Source organism: Quercus lobata, chromosome 4 (genome assembly GCF_001633185.2).
Source record: "Quercus lobata isolate SW786 chromosome 4, ValleyOak3.0 Primary Assembly, whole genome shotgun sequence".
NCBI classification, from domain to species: Eukaryota; Viridiplantae; Streptophyta; class Magnoliopsida; order Fagales; family Fagaceae; genus Quercus; species Quercus lobata.
Window position 1 is genome coordinate 20,909,549 of NC_044907.1, and position 12,822 is coordinate 20,922,370.

The window sequence follows — 12,822 nt, forward strand, 5'->3', positions numbered from 1 at the left end:
AAGAAAAAGAAGAAACCATTATATGCATCGATCAATGGTTCCTAAACTCTACTCCATGAACAATTTTAGATGTTGAAATTTAAAGCGGTCGTTTTTAGTCCCTTGCAAATCTTTAATATGTCATCACTTTATAGGAACTAAAAGTGATTACTATAATTTATTAGGGACTAAAAACGATTATTTTAAACTTGTTTAGAACTAAAAAATCTAGAAAGCACGGACACGAACATAGGTACGAGTATGGACACAGATATGACATGGAGACATGAGCAATTTCTGAAAATTATGACGTAAAATTGGTGATATAACACAAGTATAACACGAGTACAACATAGATACGATACGGGTATAACACTTTAAATGAAGTATCCGTACTTCCTAGCTAAAAATGATTATATTAAATTTTAGGGATGGAAAATGCTTATACAGGAAAAAACAATGTATTTTGTTTTTTATTTTATTTTATTTTTTATTTTTTATTTTTATTTTTCTAAAGATGATTGGTAAAACTCAGTCTCCAGAGAGAGAATCAATACTTCTGAGTTTTTCCTTTATGTTTAACATATTTAATACTGTAATTGTTTTATTGTCCGCACGATTTATATCTCTTTTAAAGCTTAAAGAGTGTGTCATGTAAACAGGTCGTAAAATCAGTGTGAAACAAAGACTTTTAGGGTTACAACTTACAAGGACAGGTCTTCTTGGTCATGCCCATAAGTCCTCTGCCTTTTTCCTTACGGTTACTCACTATCACATCCTCTTGTGTAGTATTAGACATTTTTCCAGGGAGAATCTAACCATATCTTTCTCTTGTGTGAATATGAAAATTCAACAGGTCTCTAATATTGTCTCACGTTTTGTTCTTTTATACACACAAGAGAAAGGTGTGACTTTAGTTTTCTACTTTTACATGCAGACTTTGTTCAAGAAATATGATCAACGGTCTTATCGTACATTACAGGTTCTGACTAACAATGATTCATCAAAATTAGTAAAATTTAGGAGTGGGTCCGGATATCAGTATTTCATGGACTACTTGTCTTCTTTCCCTTACTATAAATTTGCTTCTTTTTCAGCTGCAAAACAACCATACATACACATCCATTTCAAAATTTGATAAACTAACATCTTAGTTAAAGAAAAGCCTTTTCAACCGCATTGCATGGGGCCTTGTTCACACCTGATTTTAGCTCCACCATCATCATCTTTTTCCATGCACACGTTCATCCTTCTCTGCTGCTTTGGGTTTTTTTTCACCTCTGTGCTTGGTAAGAATAATGAGACAGACCGGTTGGCATTGCTCGACTTCAAAGCCAAGATTAGTAAAGATCCTCTCGGGGTCATGAGCTCTTGGAATGATAGCATCCACTTTTGCCAATGGAAAGGTGTTTCCTGTGGTCGCCGACATCAAAGGGTCACTGCGTTGGACCTGCACTCTCAAAAACTGGTAGGCTCTATATCCCCGAATGTTGGAAATTTAAGTTTTTTGTGGAAGCTAAACCTTGAAAACAATAGCTTTTATAATGAAATTCCTCCAGAAATTGGCCGTTTGCACAGACTAGAAGTCTTGCTATTGAACAATAACACAATAGGTGGAACAATTCCTACCAATTTATCCAGTTGTGCCAAACTTAGAGTGTTTCATTTGGCTGTTAACAATCTGGTTGGAGAAATCCCCATAGAGCTTGGCACCTTGTCAAAGCTCCGATTCTTTGCTATTCATAAAAATAGTTTGACAGGAATTATCCCACCTTCTTTTGGAAACTTATCATCTCTGGAAGGTTTTTGTGCAGCTTATAATAAGCTGGGTGGGAGTATCCCTGATTCTTTTGGCCAATTGACCAAACTTAAAATCTTTGCTGTGGGTTCAAATAGGTTGTCTGGTACAATTCCTCCCTTACTCTTCAATCTCTCTTCAATAACAAAGATTGATGTAGCAGTTAACCAAATCCAAGGGCATCTTCCATCGGACATAGGTATCACTCTACCAAATTTAGAAACATTTACCATCAGCAACAACCAGTTTATTGGATCTATCCCTATTTCAATATCCAGTGCCTCAAATTTATGTATACTAAATTTGGCCGAGAATAAACTAACTGGAAAAGTTCCTTCTTTAGAGAAGCTAAATAGAGTGAGGTTGTTTTCCATTGCTGAAAACCAGCTTGGAAATGGAGGAGCAAATGACTTGAGTTTTCTCTGTTCTTTGTCAAATGCTACCAACCTAAGAGATTTGGAGATAAATACCAACAACTTTGGGGGGGAGTTGCCTAAATGTATTGGCAACATCTCAACTAGTCTTACCTTTTTCTATTTGAATAATAATAAAATATCTGGAAATATTCCTAGTATTATAGGGAATCTGATCAATCTGGAGGATATAGAAATGTGGAACAATAAATTTTCAGGTAACATCCCCTCTATACTTGGAAACCTTCATAAATTACAATTTTTGGATTTATCTCAAAACAATTTCATTGGGAACATCCCATCCTCTCTTGGAAATTTAACAAATTTGTTGGAGTTGTATTTAGGAGAAAATAATCTTCAGGGAAGCATCCCATCAAGTCTAAGTCAATGCCAAAATTTGATAACTTTTCATCTTTCCCATAACAATCTTAGTGGTATCATATCCTCGCAAGTTATTGGTCTCTCATTTTCACTAAATAGCCTTGACTTGTCTAGCAACCAATTCATTGGTGTCCTTCCCATGGAAATAGGAAATTTGAAAAATTTAGAACATTTGGATATTTCTGAAAATATGTTGTTTGGTAAAATACCGGCAAGTCTTGCAAGTTGTGTAAAGCTAGAATTTCTAGCCATGAGAAGAAACTTTTTCCAAGGGGTTGTTCCTTCATCTTGGGAATCATTAAGAGGTCTTGAACATTTAGACCTTTCTAACAACAATTTTTCTGGCATGATTCCAAAATTTTTGGAGAGTTTTGATTTCTTAAAATTAGTGAATCTCTCGTACAACCATTTTGAGGGTGAGGTACCAACAAATGGAGTTTTCAAGAATGCAAGTGCAACTTCGATTAAGGGAAATGGTAAGCTTTGTGGGGGCATACCAAAGTTTCAACTTCCTAACTGCAACAACAAAAAATCCAGGAAAAAGTTTACTCCTATGTTGAAGTTAATTATCTTTATAATATTTGGGCTTCTTGGCATATCTTTGATTCTATCATCTCTATTCCTTTGTTCTTTAAGAAAGAAAAGGAAAGAAAATACCTCAAGCAATTCAATAAATTTGCTTTTGGATGTATCTTACCAAAGTCTCCTAAATGCCACTGATGGATTCTCTTCTGCTAATTTAGTTGGTGTGGGTAGTTTTGGGTCAGTGTATAAAGGAATTCTTAATCAGTATAGACATACAGTTGCTATCAAGGTGCTAAACCTTGCACGTCGTGGAGCTTCCAAAAGTTTCAAAGCAGAGTTTGAGTCTCTAAGAAACATTGAGCACCAGAATCTTGTAAAGCTACTCACAGCATATTCAGGTATTGATGATCAAGGTCAAGATTTTAAGGCTTTGGTATATGAGTTCTTTGGAAATGGCGACCTAGATGAGTGGTTACATTCAATGCCAATAACTAATGAGTCTTTTGAGAATCCAAGGAAATTGAGTCTTATTCAAAGACTAAATATCGCCATTGATATTGCTACTGCATTGGATTATCTTCATCATCATTGCCAAACACCAATTGTTCACTGTGACCTCAAACCTAGCAATGTTCTTCTTGATGATAAAATGATTGGACATGTAAGTGACTTTGGCTTGGCAAAATTCCTTCATGCTATCATCCAAGATTCTTCTGCTAATCAATCAAGCTCAATTGTGGTCAGAGGAACAATCGGTTATACTCCTCCAGGTAAATATATTTTGCATTTCTTATATTAAAAATTTTTTTCTTTTACTTTTCCCATATTTCCTACAACAGTTCTAACTTCTAAGTATAAAAATATTGTTTTAATAATGATGTATTGTATCTAGAAGATAGAATGTGTTAAAACATAATTTTCTAGTTTTATTCTTCTTCTAGCTTCTTCTTTTATTTTTATTTTTTATTTTTTTTACATGCCTTGGAAAAACATGCTTTAAAATTTGTAAGATTTTTTCTTTCCCTTCTTTTTGTGGTATGAAAGTATGGCAATTACAATATATGTTATGTGCAATTGCAGAGTATGGTATGGGAAACGAGGTATCAATACGTGGTGATGTTTATAGTTATGGCATATTATTGTTAGAGATGTTCACAGGAAAAAGGCCTACTGATAGCATCTTTATCAACAGCTTAAATCTTCGTGACTTTGTTAAAGCAAATTTACCGGAACGAATAATTGACATTATAGATCCTAATCTTCCTTGGGAAAGACAAGAGGGAGAAATAAGAATGAATGACACTTGCAATGAGGATCAAAATGGAAGTCTCAATATTCAAGAATGCTTGATTTTGATACTCGAAATTGGACTTGCTTGTTGCACAGAAGTTCCAAGAGAAAGGATGGACATCACTGATGCTTTAGTTGAATTGCATTTAATTCGACAAAACCTTTTAGAACCTGATAAAGACTTCAAGCTACAGGTAATTTTAATTTTAATTTTAATTTTTTTTTTAAATTTTAAATCTTTGTTAACGTATCTTCCGGAGCATGTGATCTGAGGGGTGGGGACAGGGAATCATATATAGCATTTAGAAAGCCACAGGCCTTAGTGTTAATAATAATAATAATTATTATAATTATTATTATTATTATTATTATTATTATTATTATTATTATTATTATTTAATTCTAACAAAACCGAAAAGATTGGAGCAACTTGAAATTTGATATGCTCATTCTGCTATACATAGCATTCGGAATCAGCCCAATTTTTTTAAAAAAAAATTACAAAGTTAACTAATTTGTAAATTTTGAAGTTCGAATTTGTTGTAAAATTATTTTTTGTTTATATATAATTCTAAATATCTTCTAAAAAATGGATTGTCAATTCCATAAATATTGAATAAGATGGGATTTCATAATCTCACACAAATTAGTTTTCTTGTGTCAGAGCATTCTCATCAGTTCTCTCATAAAAAATGCAATTTTGATACACCAAAAACTTACTTTATCATTTTAGCACACCATTTTACAATTCACCATTTATTACATCTTCTATTCTTAAATTCTTTACATTAAAATAATATATCCAACACATTAAATAATATTAAACAAATTCCAACACATTAAACTAAAATCACAATCAACCTCCACAAACAACCAATGGCAACAGCAACGGCAAATCAACCTCCACAAACTACAATCACAATCACTGGATCTCCAACAAATTCCAAATCCAAAAACCTCAACAAAAGAGAAAAGAAAAAGAAACTCAAAATCTTCAACAAACATTGCCGGCCCATTACAGCCACAAACACTGCCGCCCACTACAGCCACAAACATCGCCGGTCCAAAACTCAACCAACCACCACCACAACCATGCCACCACCATCGACCCAAAATCCCAACCCAACCGATCAAGCAATGACCCAAAACCCACACATCGAAACCCATCCCAAATCTCACACCCATGACCAGATTAAGAGATCTGAAGGTTGGCGGTGAGGGCTGTGGAGGTCGGCGGTGAGGTGAGGCGGCGAGAGATCTTGAGCAGGGAGGACTGAGAGGGAAGAGATAGAGAGTGACGGAGATAGAAGAAATGAGAGAGAAGAGAAAAGATTAAACTGATGAGAGAGGAGAGAGAAAAGATAATAAAAATACATTAAACCAAAATGACATTTTTGTCCGTACGCTCTCATATTTGAAAGCGTACTGTAGCATGTCTCAAAATTTTGATACATTTAGCACACCTCATGATGCTCTGTTTTGGGTGTTTGGTGTACCAAATGCCAAATATTTGGCATTTGGCACACCTGATGAGAATGTTTTGACATGAATTTTCTCAAAGGTAAAACAAAACTTGAAAGTTGATACTTAATTTACCAACTAATTTGTAGGTGATGAGATTCCCCAAAAAAAAAAAATGTAGGTAATGAGTTAAAGAATATCTTTTAAATTCTTGTTACCGTAGAGAATACCTCACTCCACACATTGTTACGATTTGAATTTTGAAGCTAAGTATTCTAATACATTGAAATTTATCTTCCCTCACCACAGGTGCACTACACTGAATGTTGAAGCTCATTATTCTAATACTTTGACATCATGTTCGGGTGTATTTGGTGTTTTTAGCACATTTGGAGGTAACTTGGGGAGATTTTTTTTTTTTTTTTTTTGTTAAAGAATATATTATTTATGGTTTGCTATGTGTAATGACCCAAGAGGCCCAATTATGTTGTAGATCCTAAATATGGCTAAGCCTATTTCCTAGTTTTTATATATATCTTGCTTAGGATTCATTGTAAACAACTTTTGAGCATATATTACATCAAGCCGAACAATTTAATTTTCTATGTTCGACTTTCCTTCATTCTACTCCTCTTCATCAATTTTCTATTCTCTTAATTTTTATATTAATAGGTAATTTTCGTTTGACACTTTGTGACTTGAGAGAAGCCTCGGCAAAATGGAAATTTATTAAGAATTTGTATTTGGTAGCTTGATTTATACCAGGATGGGGAGAAATTTGATAAACTTTGGAGGTTTTAAAATTTGAGTTTGACACTTTTTTGATTAAGTGGAACTCTTACGAAATGGAATTTAAGTCAAGTGGAGGATTTATTAGAGTTTGAATGAATTTAAGTCAAGTGGAGGATTTATTAGAGTTTAAATCAGTTTCCTATTTCGAATTTTATGAGGATTTTTTGGGTCTAGCGTGATTTTTTTTTTTTTTTTTGTCATTTCCAAAAAAGTAAGTGAAAAGTTCTTTTTGTCCACCGAAAAATAGTTATTGAATTCATAAATATACAATACTAAAAAAAAAGTTTGATGGCTTTTGTCTAAGGGTCATCCCACGCGGGGGAGGACTTCATCTTGATCCCCATAATAGATATAAGAAAAAAGGAAGTGTGAACAAGTATGAAAAGGAAAAAGAAAAAGAAAAAAAAAATGAAAAGACTACAAATTTTTAATTAGTGGACCCCATCTTTAAATGCATCCTGCCGTACCCACTTACAATTCTTGAAAGCAGAGTCCATATAATTGAATCAGAAATGGTTTTACTTTGTGGTCCTTTGTCCTCTCTGTGGGTCATTGACACAAAAGGGTCCTGTTTAAGGAAGATGATTAACAGGAAGTACCACATCTACTAAATGGGTTAAAATTGGGTTTGGTGTGAGATATGTGTCAAATATTTAGCATTTGACACATATCCCATATCTAGTGTGGGTGCTCTAAATACATTAACAAAATAATATACTTAATATAAGCAATGTGAACATGCAATTTAATAATACTTCACCTTTTTTTTTTTTTTCACTTATGAGCTATGGTGCATAACCCTTTCGGCTATGTATTGTAACTGCAGAGCCAAATAATTTGGTTTTGACTCTCCTAATATAGTTATAAATTTATATTTTGTGGTTCTAAAAATAATAATATAGTTTTTTAGGCACCATCAAGAAGTGTGAACACGTCTGAAAAGGAAAAGGAAAAGATAAAGACAAAAGACAACGTGACCAATTTTTAATTAATGGACCCCATCTATAAATGCATCCTGCCAAACCCACTTACAATTCTTGAAAGCAGAGTCCATATAATTGAATCAGAAATGGTTTTACACTTTTACTATTCTTTAGTGCAGCATTCACAAGGACTGGTCTTCAATCTTTGTGGTCTTTTGTCCTCTCTGTGGGTCATTGACACAAAAAGGTTTCCATAATTAATGAGTGATAGGGATATTTTAATCATAAATTTAATACTCAAAACATCACGTGAAAAGGTCGTCAATGTCCACCGAAAAATAGTTATTGAATTCATAAATATACAATACTAAAAAAAAAAAAAAAAAAGTTTGATGGCTTTTGTCTAAGGGTCATCCCACGCGGGGGAGGACTTCATCTTGATCCCCATAATAGATTTAAGAAAAAAGGAAGTGTGAACAAGTCTGAAAAGGAAAAAGAAAAAGAAAAAAAAAATGAAAAGACTACAAATTTTTAATTAGTGGACCCCATCTTTAAATGCATCCTGCCGTACCCACTTACAATTCTTGAAAGCAGAGTCTATATAATTGAATCAGAAATGGTTTTACTTTGTGGTCCTTTGTCCTCTCTGTGGGTCATTGACATGGTTTTAAAAATCGGTATGGTGAAAGAATCGAAAAATGTGTAAATTATCGGTTTTATGGTCGGATCGGGGTTCGACCGATGGTCGAACCGGTGATGTCATAAATAATTTAATTAATATTTATTTAAATTATATAAATAATTAATAATTTTTTAATATACTAAAAACATAATTAAGCTCATGACTAGTTCATCACAAAGAGTTCACTGCCACACATTTACTGATTTACAACATTTATCAACAAGTCATTGAAAGCCCATCAAAAAATCCTCCTCCAATTAGGCAATTACAGGGAAAAACAGTTAACAATTTATACAAAATGGTGACTTGGCTTATCATTCACATTCTATTCTATTCTATTCAACAGATACACATTCATATTCTATTCAACAGACTCAACAATTTATACAAAATGATGACTTGGCTTATCATTCTCCCTGCTTTGCTTCAAATCCACCCAAGTTACCATCCAACCCCAACCACAAAAAATGTAGAACCTGAGATGAAGCCGAGAGAAATGGGAAAAAAAAAAAAAAAAAAAAAAAAAAAAAAAAAAAAAATTATCAAAATCAAAATCAAGTAATCAAAATCAAAAGAAAAGAATGTTACCTGATGAAGCCGAGAAGCAGAGAGCAAAGCACTTTAGAGGGCGAGGGCGAGAGTCGCAAGACCGAGAACCCGTGAGGATGAGAAGGAAAAAACCCAAAAAGAAAAAAAAAAAAACCCAGTACTTCAAACTCGTGAGGATGAGAGTGTGAGCTTGAGTGAGGCGGAGAGGAAGAAAAATGTTTGAGGCGGAGAGGGCGAGGCAGAGAAGGCGAGGCAGAGTGTGAGGCGAGGTACAGAGGTAGTGAGGCGGAGAGGGCGAGCGGCGAGGCAGTGAGGCGGAGAGGGCGAGCTGTGAGCGGCGAGGCATAGAGGCTGTGATCGGCGAGGAAGAGGCTGTGAGCGGCGAGTTCAATGAGTTGAGCTTGGGTGCGGCGGAGAGGGCAAGGCAGAGATAGTGAAAATGACAAAATGAGAGTGAGATTCAGATTCTTAGGTTAGTCTTTAGGCTGGGAAAGGACAAAAAATAAATAACCGATCAGTAACCGGTTTAACCGTGTCGGTTTCCAGTTTTTCGGTTGAACCGGCCGGTTTTTACTGTTTTGCGGTTTTTATGTTAATTTCGGTTTTTTAACATAATCGGACCGGATTGATGACCGGTTCCCGGTTGAACCGGCCAGTCCGACCGGTCCGGTCCGGTTTTTAAAACTATGGTCATTGACACAAAAGGGTCCCGTTTAAGGTAGATGATAACAAGTTTCTTTTTTTTCTTTTTCTTTTTTTTTGGGAAGTATCTACTTTTTAATAGGGAGTATGTGTTATTATTTGACTGGATTCGGTGGATTAGATACACTGAATCAAACTAAGTCCGACACGAAAAGGTTTCCACAATTAATGAGCCAAGACTAGAAATTCTTACGACAATTGGGAACTAGGATTGGTTGAGATGGACAGGTAAGAGTGCAGTTTGGGCACGGAAACCATGGCACCATGCATGAGTGACGGAAATTACTCACTTTGTATGTGTGTTACTTACTTTAAATATATAACGAACATGATAATAGGTGTTTTTAGAGCGTTTATTAATAATTCATTTTAAAAAAGTTTTGATATTATTTTTATGAGAAATAAAAAAAATTATTAAAATATTAATTTTTTTTTTTTCATAAAAATTTTCTTTAACTAAATTCCTAATCAGTATTTTAAGGACATTCGTTAATATTTCTCAATAAATAAATACACGGTCGCAATTTAAAGTTCAACTACTAAATAATTTTAGTCTCCTTTTAAAATAATCACTTTTAGTTTCATAAATAATGTGTTCAGACATGTAAAAGCTATCATTTTAAATTTGTTAATTTGTTAGGTACAGAAACTGATCATTTGAAGTTTTTTATAGACTAAATATATGTTTAGATATTGCTTATTTTATTGAAAACTGAAAAAAAAAAAATTATTTCGGTTATTGTTTATTAATGAATTTACTATGCATTTACCTAATTGTAGTATTCATGTCTCATGAACAGTGCAAGAGACGCTGGACAAAAAAAAAACCCGCAAACGTAGGAATTATAATTTCTATGCAAACGCCTCTTAAGAGATTGATCAATTGAGCTTACTAGGAGCCAAACATGATTGCTTTAAATTTTAAGGACTAAAATTGCTCATAGCCTAATGTGCAAATATTGACAATATTTTTTTAGTTAAAAAATGATGATTGGTAACACTCAGCTTCCAGGGATAGACTGAGTAGTTTTGAGTTTTACCTAAAGTTTAACATGTGTTTATCACTAGTGAAAATGTTATTTATTGTTTTTTATTTTTTTATTTTTTTATTTTAGAGAGTTTCAATTTATGACATCCGTTCTTGATGGTAATTCTTTATCATCAAACTAAGAAACTAATCGGCTATTTATTGTTACTAAGTGTGTTACTAATATTGTTTAACAAAATATCCAAGCATGATAGCAAAGATGTAAAAGTTTATCCATATTACCAAAAAAAAAAAAAAAAAATGTAAAAGTTTTTTGCAACTACAAACGTGTCCAGAATTTCCACCTAGAAAGAGCTTTTCCAGTAAATCTGTGTGTGAAACAAAGACTTGGGAGTAATAGAATAGGTCTTGTTGGTCATGCCATAAGTCCTGTAGCTTCTTACTTTGGTTCTTTCTACTTTCCAGGTCCCTCACCAAACTATCATACGCTTTTGTAGCATTAGAGATGTTTCCATGGAGAATCTTGACAATTCCTAATAATATGTGTAAGAATGGAAAAACAGAGAACAACAAGAAGAAAGAAATGCTTGAAAGCTTGGAGAGTGAAAACAGAGAGAAGTTTCAGGAAAATTTCTGTTATATATACAAAAAAACCGATCTAAAGCTGCGTTTGAAAAACGCAGCTTAAGACCCCAAAAACACGGCTATAGGCTTTTAGCCGCGTTTCCTATGGCCGCGTTTATAAACGCGGCCTAAAGTCCGCAGCTCAAAGCCTATAGCCGCGTTTTCTAACCGCGGCTAAAACGTGGCTATAGGATTCGACCCTATAGCTGCGTTTTTGGAAAAGCAGCAGTAGACCCCAACCTATAGCCGCGTTTATTAGAAACGCGGCTCCAGGACAGGTTTGAGCTGCGGTTATCAACGTGGCTAAGGCTTCGGACCTGTAAAAACGCGGCTATAGGTTGTTTCAAGTAGCTGAATAAGAGTCTATAGCTGCGTTTTAAGAAACGCGGCTATAGGCCCAGTTTGAGCTGCTTTCAAAACGCAGCTATAGATCTTTTCCCAGCGACATTGAACAAACTATAGCCGCGTTTTTAAAACGCGGCTATAGGTTTTAAAAAAAAAAAAAAAAAATTTTTTTCCCCCTGCTTTTTCAACTTCCTGCTATACACACAACTCCCTGCTATTCACACAACTCCCTTCTTTCACAACACATCCTAAGAATCACAAGTTCTATAACAACTCCCTGCTTTCATTGTATAACAATACATATTATCTTTGTTGCATGAAAATATATATTTCAAACAGTCAGTAATTAGTCAATTAAGAAACTATCATGTGAGCCAACTTCAGTAGGCGTGGTTCAAGTTTGTCTTCAGGTTGGTTATTAGTTAATTAGAAAAATATGAATCTATACAAAAATGCCAACCAGTCAGGTTGCAGAGAAACTTAAACTACAACCAAGCCAAACTATTTTGATTAGGATGGGAGCAAACACAAACATTGACTATATCTGAATGAATGGTTAACATAAAATATTTTGCATATATTTATTACCAATGCAATGGATGGAGTATTTCACAAAACACTTATAGATGAAATTCATGTATAGACATAACATGTCACATAAACCGTTAAGTATGTATCTTGACTACAAAAGGAATAACAATGCAAAACATCAACTAGGAAATTTCACTTTCAACATCCTCCCCAAGTTATTATACAAAAAATTTATTTATATCTATCATCTATCTATCTATCTAGTCAGTTATCATTGGCAAGACTTGAATTCCTCACTACCAAACCTACTGTACAAAAGTCAATGAAAAGAGAAACATCAACTAAGAGGATAATATTTCTCCACAACCCAATTCTAACAAAGCCTATCTTGCACTGTTTTGCAGAGCTGTGTTGATCAAATTGGTCATAAAAATACTAAAAAAGGATTCAATGGAATATCTTAAAAGAGAATGGAATTACAAAATTTCCAAATACAGGAACATATATAAATATATACTGACATTCAAAATGTGTTTTATGACTATATCAGAGAATTTACAAGAATCTTAGATTAACAGTGCAATCTTGACAGTAAGAGCATAAAGGATTCCACAATTCCAAACATCAATATACTTGCCAACGTTTGCTCCAAGTGGAAGATAGCATGGTCAAAGTGAACACACAAAACAGGGTTCCCCCAAATGGGTATCCAGAAGAGTAGATTTCTGCTTTTGTGAACATAGAATTGACACAACTAACAGTCCAAATTTGATTATGAGAGCATACAACAATTTTAAAATTCCTAACACAGCAACTTGTTGCAAATTGAGGTTTTAGCC

At 34.1% G+C, this 12,822-nt stretch overlaps 1 protein-coding gene across 1 annotated transcript; it reads left to right on the forward strand.

Annotated features, from left to right (window-relative positions):
• The first annotated feature begins 860 nt into the window (after window positions 1-860).
• LOC115988043 (probable LRR receptor-like serine/threonine-protein kinase At3g47570) lies at window positions 861-6,408 on the forward strand. Its single transcript, XM_031111677.1, has 3 exons — window positions 861-3,866; window positions 4,177-4,580; window positions 6,157-6,408. Exons 1-3 carry the CDS (start codon window positions 1,163-1,165, stop codon window positions 6,175-6,177), a joined length of 3,129 nt encoding a protein of 1,042 aa, XP_030967537.1. The 5' UTR covers window positions 861-1,162; the 3' UTR covers window positions 6,178-6,408.
• The last annotated feature ends 6,414 nt before the right edge of the window (window positions 6,409-12,822 follow it).